The sequence below is a fragment of the Phycodurus eques genome, chromosome 12, assembly GCF_024500275.1.
Source record: "Phycodurus eques isolate BA_2022a chromosome 12, UOR_Pequ_1.1, whole genome shotgun sequence".
NCBI lineage: Eukaryota > Metazoa > Chordata > Actinopteri > Syngnathiformes > Syngnathidae > Phycodurus > Phycodurus eques.
Window position 1 is genome coordinate 7,727,641 of NC_084536.1, and position 24,364 is coordinate 7,752,004.

Below are 24,364 nucleotides of genomic sequence, written 5' to 3' on the forward strand. Positions count from 1 at the left end.
AAAGACTGAGAAAAATACAGTACTGAATTGTTGACCTACAGCTTAAAACTCTTTTTTGTCATCTCAGCTCGCCAGATTTTTGAGCAGGGCTATAGATAACTAGTCCTGTTACAAAAGCAGGCTGGGTGTATACTTTCTGGCACGAGTCATCTCCCTCACTATATAAACACCAAGCGTCTTGAATCCATGCAGTGGCCATTCGGCAGAATTGCCACTTCCTCATTCCTTTTAACCTGAACCCACTCTTACCAATATAGCGTGTGATTGGCCATCAAACTTTGTCCACATCTTGAAAAAAATACATCTTCCCTTATATGCAACGTGTTTTGTAGTATTTCGGCTACTTTGTGTCTCTGTCGCCTGCCCCCACGCGCGTTGCGTAGCGGGGGCAGCGGTGAAACGGACGGGATCCGCCACTGCTGACGTTCAACGGGAGCCATGCGGCGAGTGAGTGTCGCTCATCGCATGTTAAATAATTTTGCAATCAAAAGACCTTTCCCAGTCTATTTTTCTTTTGCTTTTTTTTTTGTAATCGTTTTTAGTCTCACAAAAGCAAAAAAATATTAGCATCCCAAGGTGCTTTTCACACTGCCCTTCATCAAATCATGAATCTGCTTTGAAAACCTGCCAGTCAGTGAGTTGATGAGAAAAATCGTTTTCTATTTATTTGGGTTGTTTTTGTGTGATATTAAAACAGGGTTTGGCAAATCCAAGTGTGACAAATAAGCGAAAAAAGGAAATCAGGAAGGGCGGAAATACAAGTAGGTTTTGACGGCACCGTCTATCATATCAACAGGGAGGCACGGCACGTCTTTGTCCTCACCACTGTCTCTCTCCCTCCGATGACGTCGTCCCTGCGGCGCGTTCTCCATCTTCGCCTTCATCTCCAGCTGTTTGCGATTGGACGCCTCAGCCGGCATGGGGTCGCGGTGGTGCGGTCGCAGGCGACGCTCGCTGTCTGTCTGTGACCGCTCGCACGCGCACTCTGGTACAGTCGCCTGCGACTGCTCATACGAGGCGTCTGAGCTGGAACGCCGGCAGAACCCCGGCAGCTGAAGGAGGGAAAGGACAGCCGTCAATCACGTTGTTGTGCTGTATCGCTTTCTTTTACATAACAATCAAAACAAAAGCATCATTATCAATATCGTGATGTCGTATGGTGTTGTTTCAGGGCAGGGTATCAATATACGAGCATCAAATATTGATATTGTGATGTATTCCGACAGTACAATATCAATATACAAGCCTTAAATATTAATATCGCAATGATACAATAGCATTTTAATATTGCTACTGTGGCTTATTGTGTAGTTTCACAGTAAAGTATTACTATGCAATTGTCAAATATTGATATTGTGATGTATCAAGCATCAATATAGATATCAGGATGTATCGTGTTCTTCTACGGTACAGTATGATACACAAACCTCAAATAACGATCTCATGATCTATCATGTTCATTTAGGTACAGTATTGTTATCAATTGTTGATATGTTCTTCAACGATATAGTATCGATATGCAGTTGTCAAATACTGATATCGTGACGTATCGTTTGTCAGTTCACTTACCGTGCAGTAGCTATACACAAGCATCACATATCGGCACTGTGATGTATCGCTGTGTGAGTATTCATACACAAGCGTCCAATATCGTGATAAGGGACATGCATCAATCTTGATGTCGTTACGATTATGTAATCTCACCAAATTTCGCAGAGAAGGATTTCGGAGTTCATGTGACTTAAAAATGAGCTCTTATCTCCATTATAATTCGAAGCATCCCGGGCGAAGAATTTCTTAACATGCTGCATCATTTTTTTTTTATACAAGCTTTCAGGGTTTGCTGGACGTGGGCAGGGGTAACAAATCACATTTTACGCTCAGTTTCGGGAAAGCGTGTGTGTGTGTGTGTGTGTGTGTGTGTGTGTGTGTGTGTGTGTGTGTGTGTGTGGTGGGGGCAATTAAAGAAACAGGTGCTAAAAATAGCTCGCAGGCACATGACTTGGCTTATTTGTCTTGGGAAATTGTTTTTTTGATTATAGTCAATACAATTGAATATTTTATTTTGGGAAATGTATAAAAAAATATGACATTTTAATGTGTTTTTTTTCAATAAACTAAATCAAATATTTTATTTTGGGAGATAATAGATTTTGGGGCATGTATGGTATTTTTAATTAAAATTAAATATTTTATTTTGGGACATTTTCTATCAAATTACATACAACAAAATATTTGATTTTGTGACATTTCAATTTGTATTGATTTACATAAAATTAGCTATTTGATTTTTTTGGATTAAATAAAATCAATTATTTGATTTAGGGAAATTTAACTGATTTGTACGATATTTAAATAATGATAGCGTATATAGATTACATAGGATATGTACATACAGACCCCTCCAAAGGTATTGGAACGGCAAGGTCAATTCCTTTGCTTTTTGTTGACAAATCTGAAATCCAAAGACATTTGGATTTCAGATCAAAAGATGGATATGAGATAAAAGTTCAGAATTCCAGCTTTTATTTCATGGTATTTACATTTAGACGTGTTATACAACTCAGGACAGAGCACCTTTCGTTTGAAGCCAAGCACCTTTCTACTGAGCAAAAGTATTGGAACAGACATGATTAAATTAAGTTAAAAGTGAATAACATTGAATATTTGGTGGCATAACCCTTACTTGCAATAACTGCATCAAGCCCGCGACCCAGTGACTTCACCAGACTGCTGCATTCTTCATTTGAAATGCTTTTCTTGGCCATTTACTGCAGCCTCTTTCAGTTCTTGTTTGTGCCTTTCTCCCTTCAGTCTCCTCTTCAGGAAGTAAAATGCAAGCTCTATTGAGTTAAGCGCCGGTGATTGCCGTGGCCAGTCTAAGACCTTCCACTCCCCCCCCCCCCCACCCCGATGAAGTCCTTTGCTGTGTTGGCAGTGTGTTTTGGGTCATTGTCTTGTTGCATGAAGCGTCTCCCAATTAGTTTGGATGCATTTTCCTTTAAATTGCCAGGCAAAATAGTTTGCCAACCTCCGCAGGGCAAGGGTGAAGGTATCACAGGACACTGTTCAAAGAAGACTTTGAGAGAGCTTGCACGGCTGCTTCTGGAACGGGCTCGCTCGTCTTTATTGATGATGTAACTCATGATGGTAGCAGCAGGATGCAGTTATTGCAAGTAAGGGTTATGCCACCAAATATTCAATGTTTTTCCCTTTAACTTAATTTAATCATGTCTGTTCCGGTACTTTGCTCACTTGAAAAGTGGGTGGCTTTAAACAAAAGGTGCTCTGTTTAACACATCTAAATGTAAATAGCATGAAATAAAAGCTGGAATTATGAACTGTTGTCTCATATTCATCTTTTGATCTAAAACCCAAATGTCTTAAGCATACAACAAAAACAAATGAATTGACCTTGCCGTTCCAATACGTTTGGAGGGGACTGTAGGTTTCAAGTAATTTTGAAATTTTCCACATAAATATTGTCCAAATCCGCGGCATTTCAGCCTCAACAGTACATATTGTCAGATTTCTGTAGTCCTCCATGAAATCAGACTGATTTTCTTTGTGTTGAATCTACATAAGGCGTTTGTAAACATCCGTTTTGACTTTGGACAACAATGATCAATATTTTTCAAAATTTTCTGACAAGATGTTATGGACCAAACCAGGAACTGAATTATAATCAATTTCTGTGTGCATTTCATGCACTGTCAATTTGAAATAACGTCCCGCTTTTGTTAAAGGGATGGGAATTTTAAACGTTTTTGTGAATGTGATTCATCTGTAAAATAATTGCCAGATTGATCAATTATTAAAATAATTATGACTTGCAGTGCTACATTGGGGCCCCCCCCCCCAATATTTTGGGCCATGGCTGTTACATAATTCTACTTTCATTTCCTGTCCCCCTCTCACCTTGTTCTTCTTCTTTTTCTTCCAACGTATTAACCGGATGGGAAAGCTAAATGGTGTTAGCGGGAAACGGTGTGAGTGAGTCTGCGTGTTTGACCCCAGGAATGCTGCAAAATGAATGGATGGATGGATGGATGGACGGACGAGTGGCCAGGGGTGGAAATAATCCCCCCTTTTCCCCCCTTTCTGTAGCTCATCACACATTTCCTTCCACACATGCACACGCACATCTCTGCATAGGCGCGTACATCTGTCGCAGTGTCCTCGCCATCCTTGAACGGCGACAGATCGCGAGCTGAGCCGCTGCCGCCGGCGATACCTCACCGAACCACACACACACACACGCACGCGCGCACCATAACTAAAAAAAACAAACAAAAAAAATCCTCCTTACGCATTCTCTCGCTTTCTCGCCTTCGCCGTCTTCTTCGTCCTCTTCTTCTGCAGCGGGCGTCTGGTGGCCAGCCTCGGCTCCTGCCGCGGTTGCCATGGCGACGGCGGCGGGGGGCCAGGGTGGGGTGTCGGGGGCGTTTCTGTCCCGCTCAGCTGACAGCCTGACGGGGGCCTCGGAGGAGATGTCTGCACTGCAGCTGGTGGGGGGAACGAGGGGGGTGAGGGAAGGCTGATACATGGGTGTCAACTATCGATATTGTGACGTCGAATATCGATTTTGTGATGTATTGTGTTTTATGATAAAGTATCGATATAGAAGCAACAAAGATTGGTATCAGGATGTATCATCTTTTTATGGTACCATATTGATATAGTAATGTATCGTATTGATACACGAGGGTCAAAAACTGTGGTGTATCATGTTCTACAGTGCACCATAAATATTCAAGCGTCAAGATATTATTATTGTCATGTATCGTGTCATGTTTTTTACAGTACGGTACTGATACACAAGCATTAAATATCAATATTATAATGAATCGTATTGATACACAAGCATCAAATATCGATATCATGATGTGTGGTATCGATACACAAGCATCAAATATCACTTTTCATATACTTGCAGTGTTTTCCCATACAGTATCGATTAGAGGTGCTAATCGACTGGCAACTTAATCGACAACTTTTTCAATGATCGATTGTTTAGAGACCTTGTTTAGCTTAAAATGATCGAAATCCACTTCAGCCTCCCATTGGTAAATATTTTCGGATTTCTGTAGTCTTCTATGAAAGCAGGCTGATCATCTTTGTTTCATCAAAATAAGACATTTGCAAACACCTTCTTTTACTTTGGAAAACAATTTTCGCAGATTTTCTGACAGTTGTTACAGACCAAACCATTAACTGAATCATAATCAATTTATGTTTGTGCAATTTTTATACTGTCAATTTGAAAGAATGTTTTTTTGAATAAAGGGATGGAAATCAAAATAATTGTTTTTGATCGGATTCACCGATTAATCGAGACCATAATCGACAGATTATTCAAATTATTGTTAGCTACAGCTAAAGTATTGATACATAAGCGGTTGAAAGGATGTTTTGTATCATGTTCTTTTATGATACCATATTGACAGACAAGTGTTAAATAAATAATTGATAGTGTCTTATCAATATACAAGGAATCAAATATGTATAGTGTTCTTTAACAGTAAAGTTTAAGTACAAAATGTTGACATATCGATATGGAGATGTACGTATGGTATTGCTACACAAGCATCCAATATTGTGGTCTAACGTGTTCTTTAATGGTACAGTATTGATACACAAGCATCAGATATCGATATGGGGATATATGGAACAGTCAGGACATTTTGGGAAACAAGCCCGCCTCCCTGGCTCACCTCTTCTTGATGAGGTCCAGAGCTGAGCCAATGAGGCCATCCTTCATTTTGTAGATCTTGGCGCCGTAGCTGGACAGGTCCGTTCCCTCCAGGAGCAGTGCGGGGCAGCAACTGGAGGGCCGCCCTCCGTGGTCCCTGCTGGCCCGGAGCAGAACCGACCCGACCGGTTCCAGACTGCACCTCCTACGCCGGGCATTATCACCGGTTCCTCCCTGGCTTGAAGACGCTTGCAGTGGGGGCCGCGCAGAGGGGCCTGTGCGGATCGGAGAACCCGTTCCGGAGGAGGGAGTCCCTACCCGTTGGGGACCGGAGTCCTCAGAACCTGCTGTGGACTTCTGGTTCTGCTCTTTCATCCTCATCCTCTTGAACTCCTCAAAGGTGGGGATGTACAGACGTCCCACAGGACCGCTTTGCAGGGGTCCGTTATCGACGCCCAAAATGGGGCCTGCTGTGCGGGACACCGGGAGCACTTTTGGGCTGTGCGGGGCCCCGTGGAGAGCCAGGTTGGGGGTGCTGTTCTGCCGTCGCAGTTGAAGTCTCCTCAAGACTTCCTGTTTGATCTCCTGGGGGCAGGCGAGACGCATGCTCCCGGCCGGCCGGCACCCTGGGTTCAGTTCAACAAGGGCAGAGTCCGTGGTTCGCAGGGGAACAGTCTTCAAAGGCTCCACTGCCGACCGTGCACTCTGGAGGCGAAGCTTTTCCCTCAGACCTTTCCTGGCGTCCCATTCGTCCACCCGACTGGGGAAAAGCAACTGTGGGAAAATTGGTACATCCTTCCTGCGGGGACCATGTCGGGGGTAGTATGCCAGGCTTTCTGGGTTGGACCCATCCGGGGGCCCGTCATACCAGTGACTGGTGGCCATGTAGCGCACAATAAACTCACTGGATGAGCACAGACCTGAATCCAGTACCGGGTTCCAGTTCAGATTCTCCATACTCCGGTATGGCCGTCCCCCCATCGGGACGTCCAAAGAAACTCCCGGCATTGTCCCTGCGGGGCCCGCCTGACCGGGGCTGTGCCTCAAGTTAGACAGAAAAGTGCTGCTGTTACACCGAGACGCCAGCGGGAACCACTGTGGTCCGGGATAGTGGGTGGAGACTCGGTGCCGGGGGAAGGCGGAAAGGGGGTTTGCGGACGGGGGCAGGTGGGAGACGCAGGGTTCCATCTCCAAGGGGTGGTGGCCAAGTGGTGGGCTGCTAGAGGGTGTGGTAGTGAAGGCGTGGTGGTTACATGTTGGTGAAGGCCTCACGTCTGGCAAGGCCTGGGTGAGGGTCCCTCACACTTACAGTCGACAGGCCTGCAAAGGAAATAGATCGGTAGCCCCTGAAAATTTTGAAAAAAGTAGCCCACCATACCATTTTAACCAATCAACACAAAACCACCAAAAATAAACCAGTTTCACTGATTGACATGAAATCCTGCAGATATGAAAATCATGACAAGACGTGGAAAAAGTCTCAAGGACCCGTGAACCGAACTGACCAAGTGGTCCGCCATTTTGGTTTGAAGGTTTTGACGCTTCGCAATGAAAAAAAACAGGTGCTCGCTCGTTCATGAAAAAAAAAAAAAATAATAATCAGCCCCTCACACCGGTTCCACCAATCAATATGAAACTCGGTGGACATATCTACGATGACAGGACTCACCAAAAAGTCTCAAAGACCCATGCCCGGAAGTGAACAGGCAATTGGCCATTTTGCTTTGAAGCTGCCATTTCATGGCAAATTTCAGGACTCGTAATTCCTGAAAATTTCCAGCTAAGCAATTCACCCAATTGCCACCGAATTTGAACAGACTATACTTGCCACACTGCAAGTTTTTCTCCCTAAAAATCAATGAAAATCGAAGTACTATGAATGAACTTGATACGATTGGTAAAATAAGATTTTCTATTTTAAAACAAGTCTTAAAATTAAATAAAGTAAGTTGTTTTCAACTAGAAATAAGACATTCACAAGGTAAGATTTTGCGTTATTGCCTTGCAGATGGACAACGCTTAATTGCGAAATTTGCATGGTACGGTGTGGGTTTGTCATCTGATCACATCAGATCTAAAATGACGTTGTTACCTAACCGTCTTGTCTTGTTTCTTCTTGGGATGTCGTGTTAACTTACCTCATGATGAATTTTTTTCATCTGGCCTCCAGGGTTCCGCTGCGGTCCTCCTCCTCTGGCGCCTCGGTGACTCGCATCCCACAATGCACCTCTTCTGGAAGCCTTAGAGAGAACAAACACACACACGACTTAATGTGGTACTGCTGATATGGTACACTTGTATTCTGATACCACTAAACCAAACCTGAATGCCAACTACTGCTTTTCACACAGCTGCCAGAAAGGTGCTGGGCACAGTCCAGTGACATGGGGCAAAAGACTGCTTTGGTGTTAGCATGTTGCTAAATAAGGTGGTCAAAAATAGAAGTAGTTCTCAATAGCTCCTTTCACACTGCCTGTTAAAGACAGGACATTTCCCGAGAATTACTTGGGAATTTCCTAGCGTTAGTAAGGTGGGAACGTTGTTGGTGGGACGGAGGCCGCGTGGAGTTTTCCACCTTACATCCACTTTTTTTCCATGAAGTCAAAGTACTCAAAAGTCCCTTTCACGCTGCCGGTTGAAGACAGCAATTTTCCGCTTTGTTCTGTGCGGTCAGCACAGCCGCCCTGAAATTTCACAGCTTTTGTAGGGTGGAGTATTGGAGGTAGGATGGAGGCTGTGTGAACGGGAATAGCGGTTAAAAACACCCTACACTCAATTCTCCCGCGCGGTTGAGTTGAAACTGTCACTGTCCCGTCATTATATAGCTAAATAAGATGGTCAACAATATTATTTGTTATTATTATTATTATTTTTATATTATTATTTCTCAAGGCGCTCGTACTCTTAATGCTCCCTGTCGAAGCCAGACAAAAAAATCTGCCTTTTTGCCATGTATTGTGTGAAAGGTGGATGAAGGGACAAATTTCCCCATAATGTTCCTCGCTTTGGGGAAATACTATGCGAGGCAAGAAAGTGGCTATGTGAAAGGGTACTGCTGAAAATCCCAGTGCAGGGGTGTGAAGTTTTAACACCCGGCGGTCACTTCTCACCAACCTTGTCCACGACAACCTGTCGTGTTGAAAGCAAGTGTCGCTGTCCTGACAACAACATGTCGCTAAATAAGATGGTCCAAAATATTAGAAGCATAGTGGAACCTCAGCGGTCACGTGCCCTTGTTTTCGGATGATTCGGTTTTCGACAATTTCTGCATCTGGATTTTGTTCCGGTTTGAATTGAAAAACTTGTGACCTGGCCATTCGTTTCGTGGTTCATCCTAAGCATTTTCTAACTTCTGTATAAACTTGAAGGTCTGCTCTGCCACAGTAAGGCAATATCTGCCAAACACATCCTGTCAGAAGTCAGACCTCCAATTTAAAAGAGCAGAATAATAACACACTGCCACCGCACTTTTGTGTCTTATTTAACAGTTGCACTCAATAAACAAGCACAAAATAGTTTCAGTGTGACTGCTAAATAAGTAGCCATAAGGCCAAAGTATGTATGGTAAGACTGGGCGTGCTTTTATATTTCAAAGGCCCGACTTTTGACAGCATAGCGTTCAAGAAAGAACATGGAAAATGGCTCTTCTCCTTTTGACGGGATGTCACGCCGATGTTGCCCCAACTTGTTTGTTTGAATGTTGCCTAGCAGACTGGGAGGATTTTTGCTTTTTTGTCATTAGTGACTACGCCTCGTTGTCCGTTGGAACCTGTTTTGCACAATACGACAAAGTTTCTAGTGTCGGCCACTTGATTAATAAAAGGCGACCAGCATCATAGAGTTCAAGAAGGAACATGGAAAATGGCTCTTCTCCCTGGTGTATACAATACACCATCGAGAGTCTTAAATAAAGGCCAAAGTAATTATTCATGATATAAAGTTTTAGGTATTCATACTAAAGCCAATCATAATGGGAAAGACATAAACATGACTTGAACAAATTGTGTGTTGCCCTTCAAACTCTGCAGATACAAGTACATAGATGATCCTAACTCATTAAACTCGTGTCTTTATACAATCATAATCACGGCAAAGGCATGCAAATAGTTCCGACACTTTCACAAATTCATACATATTCAGAATCAGGCACTTGAGCTCACAGGTCCCTCTCGTATAAGAAAGCGCTCTCCGGTGGCATTAACAGCAAAGAATGCTTGAGCAACGAAGAACCGTTTGTGAAAGAACCCCAAAAAAAGGAACTCTGAAGACACTAACATGCATTTGTTATTAGTTTTCATGAATGAGCCATATTAAGAAGCAATAGGACAAAAATCCGACATATCCAAAAATGTCATTAGCATTTTCAGAAAGCATGTTGCAAATCATGAAACTTCCTTTTGGACATTTTGGCATTTGAAAAATATTACCTTCAAATATTATTTCCTTAGAAACAATTATGACCTTTTGATGGATGCCAACTGCCGAGAATTCAAATACTGATATCAGTCAAATTAATTAATTCATTCAGTGGGCCACGTCTTTACCATTATTGATCAAATCATATGAAAATGACCCATTTAGAGGTGTTGAAGCAGCACACCTGTGTGTAAGGGGTATACGGTGTCTCTGCGTGAAACAGACTAATGTGCTCTAATTAGGAGCAATCATATTTCAATCTTCCCACAGGAGACATGCAGACAATGAAAGGGTAAAAACAATATAAATTCCTCACATAACCCTGCAGCACACGCATGAATGTAAAGTAGATCAGCAACCCTTTACACCCCCCGCCCTCTCCATAAACCCCCCCATCCCACGGGATGCTGGGATGTAGAACAGCATATAGCATGTCTGTCACTTTCAGACATGGCTGCCATGCAGCTGCTGCCACGTCCCTGCAGTGTGGGATGATTGACGGCGTAATTTAAAAAAAAAAACAAAAAACATTTTACTCAACTACAATGGGAGAGGGCCGGGGCATGTTGAAAATTATATTAAACAATGTTAGCGGTATATACAATAGTGTCCAAAAACTGAGCTATTTACAGTTACTATCTGTTTTTTATCTTGATGGCGAAAAAGGGAAGTGTTTATTTGAGGGAGGTGTTTATGGATGACTTCGAACCATATCAAATCCATCCAGCCATCCATTTTCTGTACCACTTATCCTCACTAGGGTCGCAGGTATGCTGGAGCCTATCCCAGCTAACTGTGGGCAGGAGACGGGGTACACCCTGAACTGGACGCCAGCCAATCACAGGGCACACACAAACAAACAACCATTCGCACTCATATTCATAGCCGCAGACAATTTAGAGTCTTTAATTAACCTACATGTTTTTGGGATGTGGGAGGAAACCGGAGTACCTGGAGAAAACCCACCCAGGCACGGGGAGAACAGGCAAACTCCACACAGGTGAGGCCACCGTGCCACCACCATTTCAAGTCATATGTCAAATTAAAGCTCAAGATGAATGAATGTGATCTAAGTCTGCAACTAATGTCATCATATGATAGTGGAAAAAACACAGTAGCTCCCTTAACCAAAGTGTTTATTTGAGGGATGTGTTTATGGATGACTTCGAACCAAATTAAATCATATCTCAAATTAAAGCCCCCAATGAGTGCCTTCTAGATCTGCATTTTTTGTTATGTCCTCATATGATGACACTGCGACACCATTTTACCCATTTTTTTTCTGATGGGGAAAAGTGAGAAGTCTATTTGAGGGAAGTGTTTATGGGTGACTATAAACCATATCAAGTCATATCGCAAATGAAAGCCCCCAACAAGTGCCTTCTAAGTCTGTAATTATTCTGTCAATATGTCCTCATATGATGACTAGATGGTGAAAAAAAAAATAGCATTTACTCCCGAAATCGAAGTGTTTTTTGAGTGAAGTGTTTATGGTTGACAAGAAACCATATCAAGTCATATTTCAAATTATAGCCCCTAACGCGTGCCTTATAAATTTGCAATTTTAGTGTCAATATGTCCTCATATGACAACAAAATGGTGAAAAAACACTCACACATTCTCTCTGTTTTATTTTTACCTACTGGAGAAAAGTGAGATGTCTATTTGAGGGATGCGTTTATGGATGAATTCATATCATAAAGTCATACATCCAATTAAAGCCCCCGATAAGTGCGCTCTTGATTTCAATCAACATGTCCTCTAACGATGAAAGTAATGCTAATTTCTATATACTTAACAATAAATATAGTGTATTATTGTGGTTTTACAACAGCACTACATCTTTATATTGTCACTGATTTCTGTTTTCATTCATACTTAGCACACATTCAACTAAACGGTCGGCTTACTGCACGTTGTCATCACTGCGGAGGCTCATTGTGGTGACATCAGCAAGTCCCCACATTGACAGTCTGCTCACGTTCACACGCACACACATGAAACACACACACGCGCTGGATATGTATCAGGTGGTATGTGGGGGGAAAGTTTGTCATTAATAATAATACCCCACTTGATGATTGATGGATTGATCAGAGGTGTGCATGATGACTCAATGCTGTGGATAAATATCAATATAATGGCTGTGTCCATGTAAAATAACCACAAAATCTTAACCCTAACCCAAATCCGAAACCCTAACCTCAAAACTAAATCCTAATACTCCTAACCCTAATGCTAACCCCAAACTATAAAGCCAAATCCTAATCATTGTACCCTTAATCCTAACCCCCAACCATCAAAATACAGTGATGCCTAATCCCAAACCTTGACCCAATTCCTAACCTCAAAACCAAATCCTAATCCTCCTAACCCCAAACCATAACCTCAAAGTCAAACCCTAACCCAAACCTTTAATCATAACCCTAATCCTAACTGTGAAAAAAATAAGAATAATCCCTAACCCCCTTTCATTCCACCCAAGTGACATCCTTCCTTCCCACTTCCCAGCATGCACGGCAGCATCAATTATTGGAAGCAGCGCCTTTTGTCAGCTGCTTCGTTTGGACAACAGCACTGAAGGACTCACTCAAGCAATGACCAGAAGCACACGTGGAAAACCCCTCACACACACACACACAAACAACTACTTTATCGTCCTCTGTGGTCTGCCGAAGCAAACAAAAGCCGCGAGACATTTTTTTGTACTCACATTGTGCGTTTGCTGCTCGCCTCCTCGCCGGAGACCACATGTGAATGAATCAATTCAGTCAAGTCAGAGAGAGATCCCTCGCCGGCTTTTGTTACGGCGAGCGGGAGAGGCCCCGACTGAGCATGCGCCGGCGTGAATGACCCTGGTTGTTGCCACGGAAACCGGAAAGCCTCTCGCTCAACTTGATATTTTTGTCGTTAAAATTGTGAACAATGAAGACATATTTACAAAATAATTGCAGAACTAGAAAGTTAGGGGCTTTAATTTGAGATACGACAATTTCATTTGAAATAATCTGTAAATTCCCCTCTCAAATAGACGCCTCACTTTTTCCACATTATTGGAAAAAATGCAGAATAAGTGTATTTTATCACTATTGTGTCCTCATTTGAGGACATACTGACAAATAATTGCAGATCTAGAAAGCACTTGTTAGGGGCTTTAATTTGAGATATGATTTGATATGGTTTAGGTCAGTGGTCACTAACTGGTGGACCGCGGTCTCCTTCCGGACCCAGAAGCGGTCCCACATGGACCTACACCTATACCCAAAGATTCAAGACATACGGAGTACTTCTATTTTGAGCGGCGCAACATTACAGGCTTTATGGTAGTAATGAAACGTAAAGACCAATCATATGCGAGTTAAGCCATCCCACGTGAATTTACTCAGCCAATCAAGTCCGCATCTCAGGCAGTAATCACTGACTGCGTGCAGACCACACAGAAAGACAAAGCGAGAGCAGGGGAGAGAGAAAAAGACGACAGCATGGAAGTGGAGTAAAAGACAGAGAAAGTTCAGAAAATTAACAATAAAGGAAAAGAACATTTGGAAGAATTGAGGCTCTCCCCCCCAAATTTTAATGGAAATGTAATGCTTATTAAAAGTGCAAATGTGAAATGCCATTATGAGACAAAACATTAAGGTTTTGAACTAAAATAGTTCAATTGTTACATTGGTAAAATTCAAATATGTAAAATTGTTTGATACGCAAATGTATTTTTATGAAGCTTAGCACTTTAGTTGAACACATACAACTTTGACTTTATATTTATTTGTTCTTACTTTGAAATGCAGCCCAACTTCTATTTAGTACATGAAAGAACATCACGCAGTTGTGCTCATAAGTTTGATTACCCGGGCAGAATTGGTTACATGTATCAATGTTGGAAAAATTAAACAAAAACTAAGGATCATGCAACACACATTTAATTATGTTTTTAGTGGCATTCAAATTGAACTGTAAGGCATTTCAGAAGAGCGCAATCATTAAACAAAACAGAAAATAATAAAATGGTCCTTGTACAGTCGTCATTCATATTATAAAAAAAAAAAAAAAAAACATTTCACAAATTCTGCCAGGGTATGTAAACTTATGAAGACATCAGCGGTCATACATATTTGTTTAGTTTCGTGTTGTCAATAATAAATGTCAAAAGGTTTTTGGATTTGACGGAGGTATTGATTACAAGGAGATGTAGCTACAACAACTATGCTACTTAAATATATATCAATAAATAAGACACGAGATTAGGTTAGCACATCTGCCTCACAGTTCTGAGGAGCTGAGTTTCTTTTATTTTTTTTCATGATGGGAAATGTGAGGCATATATTTGAGGATGGTGTTTTTGGAAGACTTCAAACTACATCGTGTTGTATCTCAAATTAAAGCCCCTGATGACTGCTTTCTCAATCTGCATTTATTCTGTCAAAATATCCTAATATAATGACACACGGAGTACACTTTTTTTTTCCCCCTTATGGAGAAAAGTGAGGCGTCAAGTTGAGAGAGGCGTTGATGGATGCTTTGAACCATATCGACTCATATCAAAAGACAATCTCTGAAAATAAATAGGGTTCTTGTTTTCCCTTGGTTCCACTTATTTGAGCTGCGTGCCGTTCATCTCCCAGGTGACTTAAATGCCACACATCCCCTAAGGAAGATTCTTATGGGGTTTTTCCCTCCCACAAAACATGGCCGCCCACTCCACCCGCCCGCAGCCGTGGCGAGCGAGGGACCCAAGTAATGAATAATTGAGCCCCTCATGAATTAGCCATGCAGGCGTGAGGACTCATCTTATATTGACCCGCTCGGTGTCGAGTGAAGTGGATGTCGGACACACAAAAACTTGCTCTTTTTGGCTCCCAACAAACATGTGACTACTTCTCTTGTTTTTTCATTATGGTGGGATGAATAAAAGTAATGTTTAAGAACACGTTTCTCCTGATTTACAGGCCACTTCATTAGGTACACCTGTGGCCAATATTTCTGCGTACATGAGACAGTGTGATTTGCAACTACAGGAAACGTTTGATTGAGGTTATTGCTGCCAAAGGAGGGTCAACCAGTTATTGAAACTCTACTATGCAAAGCAAAAGCCATTTATCAACAGCACCCAGAAACGTCGCCGGCTTCTCTGGGCCCGAGCTCATCTAAGATGGACTGATGCCAAGTGGAATAGTGTTCTGTGGTCCGACGAGTCCACATTTCATATTGTTTTGGGAAATTGTGGACGGCGTGTCCTCCGGGCCCAAGAGGAAAAGAACCCTCCGGACTGTTACGGACGCAAAGTTCAAAAGCCAGCATCTGTGATGGTATGGGGTTGTGTTAGTGCCAATGGCATGGGTAACTTACACATCTGTGAAGGCACCATTAATGCTGAAAGGTACATACAGGTTTTGGAGAAACATATGCTGCCAAACAAGCAACGTCTTTTTCATGGACACCCCTGTTTATTTCAGCAAGAAAATGCCAAACCACATTCTACACGTGTTACAACAGCGTGGCTTCGTAGTAAAAGAGTGCGGGTACTAGACCGGCCTGCCTGCAGTCCAGACCTGTCTCCCATTGAAATTGTGTGGCGCATTATGAAGTGTAAAATACGACAACGGAGACCCCGGACTGTTGAGCAACTGAAGCTGTACATCAAGCAAGAATGAGAAAGAATTCCACCTACAAAGCTTCAACAATTAGTGTCCTCAGTTCCCAAACGTTTATTGAATGTTGTTAAAATAAAAGGTGATGTAACACAGTGGTAAACATCACCCTGTCCCAGCTTTTTTGGAACGTCTGATTATTTGCTAAAAACAATAAAGTGTATCAGTTTGAACATTAAATATCTTATCTTTATAGTGTATTCAATTAAATATAGGTCGAACATGATTTGCAAATCATTGTACTCTGTTTTTATTTATGTTTAACACAACATCCCAACTTCATTGGAATTGGGGTTGTACTATAATTAAAAAATACTAGAAAATAGAGTTTTTTAAATTAATTCCTGGAGTATTTAAAAAGATTTTATTTTCCGGATATTATGTGTTGAAGTATGCATGTAATATTTGTGAATTTAATTTTTATGGACAGAATTTTTAGGCGCAGCCGAGGCCTAGAGGGGGTCCGGTTTGGTGGCCTCAGTTATGCATCTCTGTTTTTTGTAGATGATGGGGTTCTGTTGGCTTCATCAATCCGTGATCTCCAACTCTCACTGGAGCAGTTCGCAGCCGAGTGTGAAGCGGCTGGGATGAGAATCAGCACCTCCAAATCTAAAACCATGGTCCTCAGTCGGAAAAAGGGGGGCGTGCCCTCTCCGGGTCGGGGATGAGAACCTGCCCCAAGTGGAGGAGTTCAAGTATCTTGGGGTCTTGTTCACGAGTGAGCGAAGAATCGAACGGGAGATCGACAGGCGGATAGGTGCAGCATCTGCAGTGATGCGGACTTTGTATCGGTCCGTTGTGGTAAAGAAGGAACCAAGCCGAAAGGCGAAGCTCTAGATTTACCGGTCGATCTACATTCCTACCCTCACCTATGGTCACGAGCTGTGGGTCATGACCGAAAGAACAAGATCCCGGATACAAGCGGCCGAAATGAGTTTCCTTCGCAGGGTGTCCGGCCTCGCCCTTAGAGATAGGGTGAGAAGCTCGGTCATCCGGGAGGAGCTCAGAGTAGAGCCGCTGCTCCTCCGCATTGAGAGGAGCCAGATGAGGTGGCAAGGGCATCTGATTGGGCCACGTCCCACCGGGAGGAGAACCCGGGGACGACCCAGGACACGCTGGAGAGACTACATCTCTCAGCTGGCCTGGGAACGCCTCGGGATCACCCCCGGAAGAGCTGGATAAAGTGGCTGGGGAAGGGAAGTCTGGACGTCCCTGCTACTGCCCCCATGACCTGACCTCGGATAAGCGGTAGAGAATGTATGGATGGATGCATAAAGTGTCTGTCTAAGCTATCCATCCATCTGAGCTGTCCCTAAAGCCCCCTTACAGGTGGAAGCATGCAAATTGTCCAACATGTGAAGAATTAAGATTTCAGGCATGAGATCAAGGGTGTCTCCGCCTGAACAGGTGGTACACTGCAGCAGCTGACCTGGCAAAAAACAGTGTCTGTGTGTGTGTGTGTGTGTGTGTGTGTGTGTGTGCGTGTGTAAATGGGTCACACATATCCACGTACGCAGGCCTGTTTCCCTCATCCATTATTTAATTTTCCTTCTGTAACGGATAGGGAACTCCATAGAAGCAGCATGCTGTTACGTAAAGCAAACACATTGACACAAACATGTATTCAGGTCCATAAATGCAATCTGGGATGAATCACAAAAGTTGTAGTTTGGTTCCAAAAATGCTCTACTTTGCCCCTAAAAAAATACAGCCTGTCACAAAATAATATAATTGTACAGGAAAGTGGGTGTTTCCCACAGAAATGCAATATTTTGCCATTAAAAAAAACTACATTTGATCAAAAAAAGACAACTTTAGGCTATGAGAATTTTGTGTGTTGCCTTGAAAATACTATTTGAAAATAATGTTGCCATAAAAATATGATGTTTTTGCTCATTCCCTGTATACAGGCATTATTTTACTATTAAAACACTATTTTCTACAAAAAGGCTATATTACACCACTTACCACAGACACACACCAACTTCTTTGATAAAGATTCCCAACATTGCAATTCTTAGGGTCCAAAATGCTATTTAGGGCATAAAAGTGTAATAATTGGGTACAAAAATGCATCAGTTGATGACAAAAAGTTATATTTTGATTACAAAGAGCCTATACTTTGCCCATAAAAAAACAGTATACAGCAGTGCTTTGAAATACATGTTTAATCCGCTCGGTGACCACGCTCCTAACTCAAAACACTTGTATCTCAAATTATCTTACCACATTTAAATGAATGGAAATGCAATGAATCCGTTCCTGTCTCCCAACAAAAATGTTTGTGATGTTTTTTTGTGACTCGCACCCTCAAACTCCTTTTTGTTATTTGTATGGACAGTAATGAGTGACTAGCGAATCACAAAATTGTTACTTTTTGTAGTATTCCAAAATAGTAGTCCAACAAATGAAAAATCCAATTTGATGTTTTGAATACTATCTAGTGAACCGGTAAGAGAGTACGCTGACACGTTTTGACTCCTGCGTTTTAGCTGCCGCTTCTCCGTACAGAAAGATTTTTCTTTTTAGTTTCAAATTACTTACTTTAACGAGGATCCCTCACCGTACCTTGGCCACAGGTAGAATCCTCGGTCTGGTCCATAACTCCTCATGGACCGGACCAAGCTGCCGCCTTGGCAGCTAGCTTGCTGATACTAGGCTAAACTACTACTATTTGGCTAAACGCAAGCCTCCTTAAGAACTCTTTTTTTTTTAACAAACTTCATGGAGATCTCTGTGACACTACAATGCGTACATGCGCACACGCGATGTGCACTAAGTCAAGATGTTGGCCCCCATGGGCAACATTGCAGCACTTGTCAGAATAAAGTAAGAAGTATTTTACTCTTTGACTCGTTTTGATTCGAATGAGAAAATTCTGCTTCAGGATTTGTCTTTTCATGGGGATTCACAAGTAAATCCAAAATTTGTATATCTATTAATGACATAATTAAATATAATGTAACAAAATTCAATACTTTTTGCCACATTGTTTGCTTCAATTCAATGGACATTGTACTGCTCCTTCCGGAGTGTGCACTTTGGCCACCTGTGGGCAGTGTAAGATGGGATTTCTGGATATGAATGGAGATGGTGGCGCCGACTGGTTCGCACATCTGCCTCACAGTTCTGACGACCGGGGTTTAAATCCCAGCCCCGCCTGTGTGGAATTTGCAGGTTCTCCCTGTGCCTGCGTGGGTTTTCTCCGGGTACTCCGGTTTCCTCCCACATCCCAAAAACATGCTTGGTAGGTTGATTGAAGAGTCTAAATTGCCCGTCGGTGTGAATGTGAGTGTGGATAGTTGTTTGTTTCTGTGCCCTGCGATTGGTTCAGGCTGTACCCCGCCTCCCGCCCGAAGATAGCTGGGATAGGATTCAGCAGCCCGTGACCCTAGTGGGGATACGCGGTAAAGAAAATGGATGGATAAATGGAGATGCTCTCGGCTCCTCAGTAAGCTGCAGAAGATAAAGAATATATGCCTGTGAGTATTGTTATATGGTGTCTACTCTACATGTTGCTCCACTGTTAAGGTTTTATAACACTGTGACACTGATGCTATTCATTAGCCCCTCTATGGCGTTTTGCATTGTTTGTTATGTTGTGTAATTGTTTCAAATATAAAGACATGTAATTGTTTTCTGTTTAGTTTTAGAGTAAGCTTCAACTGGGAGTGGCAATAAACAGCCTGAAGCCTCTTTTTTAAAGAATAGTTTACCGTCTGTCAAACTGCTGCTTATTGAGTAATGAGTGTGTTCACGGGCACCATACAGCGCTTTTGAATCTCAAACTTCTGCACTCAAATCAAAGCACAAAAACGATCGTTCAAAAACGTGCGAGAAAACGTTTTTGCTCGAGAAAGTTCTTTGAAAACGGACACACAAACTTTGAGCTTTAAGTATATCGATGTTGCCTAACGTGCTTGAAGCTATTACAATCACAGGTCCTTCTAAAGGTGAGACAGCATTTCTACCCCGAATACCATTTTATAATGATTTACCAGTTCAGAAGGTTTCAGTTTCCAATATCAATTTGCTTTCAATGAGTATCAACAAGTCACATGGGCAGTCTCTGAAAGTTGCTGGATTGGATTTGCGTTCTCCATGTTTTTCCTCATGGTCAGTTTTATGTTTGTTGCTCAAGGGTTGGCAGATCTAATGATTTGTGTATACTTGCAAAGAATAAGATGACAAAAAAATATTGTCTATCCTGCAGCATTGCAATAAAACCTTCAACTGTTTGATGTGTACATTATTATTGCATGTGAACTATTCATGAGGTTTGGAGTATTGGGCTTTCCATAGGAACTAGAGCGTTAAGGCGCCCGGGGGTTAGACTAGAAACATGAAATGTTTAGCCATTATAAAGAGAGATTTTTCCTTGAAATGCATTAAAACCAACAGCGGGAATGACAAGGTTGTCCCATTATCGCCTCGCTTTTTGTCCCCTTCGCATTCCCATTCCGCCGCAATCAGCAACCTCGACATGCAGTCATGGAGACAGTGTTCGTGGAGGCTGATTTACATTTAATACAGAGCTGTGACTCAACTGCCAAATGAATGTGTGGAGGTGAACTCGTCTCGTAGTCCCAACAGTGTTGCTTTTTGGAGTCATTTACCTTCCTACAAGATCCAGAAAATGGCACCGTTTTTTTTCCAATACTGCATGTATTTTACATTTAATACAGAGCAATCATTCAAATGGGAAATTAGTGTATGCACCAGGAATAGGCAAAGTATGGCTCACCAAGCATTTGCATGACGTAATATTTGTAGAATTCATTTAGCCTTTTTTTCCCCCATAAACATAATTACAATTTTAATCATTTATTCATTTCTTCCGTTTATGACATCAAATCCTTGGTTATTTTATGTATTGAAAACAATCAAATAACAAATACTCCTCACAAAAAATACATATATTTTTTTGTATGTTTTATAAACTTGTTAGTGTTGTAAATGTAAATAAATAAAATATTACTAACACAAAAAAAATATACATTTTGTAAATGAATGGAAATGCCATTTTGTTATTAAATACTGTAAGTGGTTAATTTATTGAAAACAAAAATATTGGTGAATGTTTTAATACAGTTGATATTTACAAATAAAATCTACAAAATTACATAAAATTAATATTTTTGTATTTATGAATATTTCACTCAAGTAATGATGATGAAGTTTGATTCATGCATGTGCCTAAAAGTCAAGTTTCAAATAGACTCAGTTGATTTTGTTGAATTTATTTGAATATCCTTTTCTTTTAAATACATATTGATGGCGCTGAGTCAATGAAGGGAGAAAACACCAGCGCTAATACATGCTAATTAGCGTAGGGTGTGCAATGTGGAAACAACTCCACGTGTGGCTCCTTGGTGGGGGGAGTCGGTGAGTCTTTGCGGTCCCGTGGGGTCCGTCTCGTTATCCGCTGTCGGACAACAAACATGCCACCTTGCCTCATTAAATCTCATCTTATCGATCCTGACTGCGAAGCCGCAATCGCATCGGACGAAATTGTTGCCAATCGTGCAATCGAAGCCTGATTGTGATTTCCATGCATTCAAAAACGCTATACTTTGCCCCTCAAAACACAAATGCCATACTTGGCCGTTTAAACACTACATTTGGCTAATGCAAAGTTACGTGGTTATTTTAAACACACGTGTAATTCTCTTTGTTTAATATTAGTGGCAATTTCAACTGGGCGTGACAATTAACAGCTTGAAGGCTATTTTTTGAAGCTATCTGCCAAACAGCTGCTTTTGTGAAGTGAGTTGAGTTCACTGCTGCCACAAGCACTCGGAAATCCAAGTTTTGCTCATTAGTCAAACAAAAAATAAAGTGGGTGAGTGACGTCTCTAAAAACTTGTAAGTTTTTGTAAGGTCACTTGTATCTCAAGGCCACTGCACCATGTCACAATATAGCCAGGAAAAGTAGTAGTTTCCCCCCAGAAAATTCAAAACAAGATAGTCCTCCGTGTAAAGTATATATTTGGACATTGAAACACAATATTAGCTCACAAAAAGGCTACATAAGACCGAAAGAACAAACATTTCCACAGACACATTGAAATATCTTGTAGAAGGTCTTCTAGCAATGCTGTTCTTTGTCACAAGAATACTATATTTGCCAATGAAAAGTTTCAATTTGGCACAAGGAGGTTTTTCATTGAGGTATTTGGGCTTATGAACGCTTTACTTTGCCCACGAAAACACAAAAGTGAAAATATTTTTCCAGGAAAGTGGTAATTTCCCCCATACGAATACATTAAAACATTAGATTTGTTCACAAAAAGGCTACAAGTAGCTAATTAAACATAAAATTTTGCCTCAAAAACATTATTAGTTCAGAAAATATTACATTATGTGACAGAAACATTACATTTTACCTTAAAATGCTGCATGTTGCCAAAAAAATGATCCTCAAAACAGGCTTGTTTCCCATGAAAATTCCCCTTTTTTGCCGTTTAAACACTGCATTTTCTATTATTTCCCACAAAAAACTGTATACCTGCATAAAAATGCAATAATTGACTACGGAAAATTGCAATACGCTATATACTTTGCCCCTAAAAGATACCTATAGTCACAAAAAAAGGCAAGGAAAGTAACCTTTTCACCACAGAAATGCAATATTTTGCAGTTAAAACGCTATATTGGCTAACTTATTCTCATGACACGTTGCCATGCACGTACATAGTGTCCCGTATTTTGACATTTTAAAAACTGCTTTTGCTATTCTTTCCCACAAAAAGGCTATATTTGTCCACCAACTTCACTACACCAAGTTGCAATTTGCACAAGGAGGTTTTTCATGGAGGTACTCACCCACAAACACAGAAATGTAAGTGTATTTGTCCAGGTAGAGTGGTAGTTACTTCACAGAAATGTAATACTATGCCATTGAAAACATAACAGTTTGCTCACAAAAGCGCTAGGCTATGAAAGAAAAAGAAAAAGGCCGTATTAGGCCACATAGAAACGTGATATTTTGTCCTACAAGGCTAGATTTCTGCGTGAAAATGCCAGAGATGCTAAACGTAACGTAAATGAAGACCGTGTACTCACTCGGTGGATTAGTTGGGCTCCGTCACCTCCATCGCGTGAGGCGGATGGCAGCAGGCAGGCAGGCAGGCAGGCAGGCGAGCAGCTTGGCAGGTTCCCTTCTTTCGCGTCCGTCCAGCGTGTGGAGCAGGCTCGCCGCCAAGCAGGTTGAACAAGACAGCCGCTCCTGCCAGCAAGCCCACATTTAAAATTTTTAGGCAAAATAAATAAATTTAATACATTTAACAAGCGGGTTTTTGTTTTGTTTTGGGGTTTGTTTTATTTTACGCGGAGGAGCCTGTCTTTCACGCGACCTCTTTCTTTGCGGCTTTCTCCTTGGGAACTGTGCTGCGTTCATGTACACCTCGTAAAAATGTATTATTCCATCCGAGCATGACTTCAGCCCCTCCGATAAGGTCGAGAAAAAAAACAACAACAACAAAAAAAAAAACATCTCGAGTTCAATACACAATTTAAAAACACACCATACAGTATTCTAAATCGCGTCTTAGCCACACAATTTCGAAAGGTCCACAAACCCAACTAACATAGACAATTTACAATTACTACCATAGATGCATTTTTATAAATACTCAAGAAGATTTGGCCTAACGTACTTGTTTTTGTAAACATCAAAGCCACTTTTGAGTATCATGGACAATGTTAGATCAAAGACAATAAGTAACACGTAAAGATTTCAAAACGTCCGAATTTGCACAAACACTGGAGGCATTTCCGAGTCTTTAACAAACCTAACATACGTTTTCGCAAACATCAAGGACAGTTGAGACAGCGAGCCTAACATGTTTTTGTAAATAAATAAATAAATAATCAAAGACAGTTTTGAGTCTTCGACAAACCTACAGTATGTTTTCGTAAACATCAAGGACAGTTGAGACAGCTAGCCTAGCATACATGTTTTTGTAAAATTCAAAGACAATTTTGTAGTCTACAACTAAGCTATCGTACGCGTTAATAAACATCAAAGAAATTAGGAGCGGACATGTTTTGGAAGAATGTTGAAACGTACACATTTTGTAAACACTGAAGGCAATTTCCAGTCTTCAACAAACCGAACATTTACTTTCGTAAACATCAAAGACGAACCTATATTTCCATTTCAACAACAAAGTAGCTAATGTAGGAATTTTGTAAACATCGAAGGCACAATTTGGAGTCTTCAACGAACCTATTGCACACATTTTCATAAAATCGAAGATGATAAGGAAACATGCACGTTTTCTTACGGGATGCAACCAAACATACATGTTTTCGTAATCATCGAAGGAAATTTTGAGTCCTCAACAAATGAATTGTACACGTTTACATTTAAAAAATCAGAGACAAATACTTAATGTATAAATCATAAAACGTGTACAGTAGAATCGTTGAAAACTCTGAACACTTTGATGTTAACAAAATCCCTTATCTTAGACTTGCAATTGTCTTTGATGTTTACAAAAATGTGTCCGTTAGCGTTGGTGAAGACTCAAAACTGTCCTTTTGACGTACACAAAACATATTGGGCAGGTTGAAGGTTCTAAATCGTCTTCACTTTTTTACG

General features: G+C 41.3%; 1 protein-coding gene across 1 annotated transcript in view; it reads right to left on the reverse strand.

Moving 5' to 3' along the window:
* si:dkey-91i10.2 (uncharacterized protein LOC555224 homolog) overlaps nt 1-24,364 on the reverse strand; it is a 31,054-nt gene that overhangs the window by 6,208 nt on the left and 482 nt on the right. Inside the window, exons 2-6 of the mRNA XM_061692123.1 lie at nt 22,825-22,987; nt 7,831-7,932; nt 5,715-7,012; nt 4,310-4,505; nt 824-1,052 (exon numbers count right to left, since the gene is read on the reverse strand). Of these exons, the coding sequence (XP_061548107.1) occupies nt 824-1,052; nt 4,310-4,505; nt 5,715-6,880 (1,591 nt within the window). The 5' untranslated portion in view covers nt 6,881-7,012; nt 7,831-7,932; nt 22,825-22,987. The remainder of the gene's footprint in view (nt 1-823; nt 1,053-4,309; nt 4,506-5,714; nt 7,013-7,830; nt 7,933-22,824; nt 22,988-24,364) is intronic.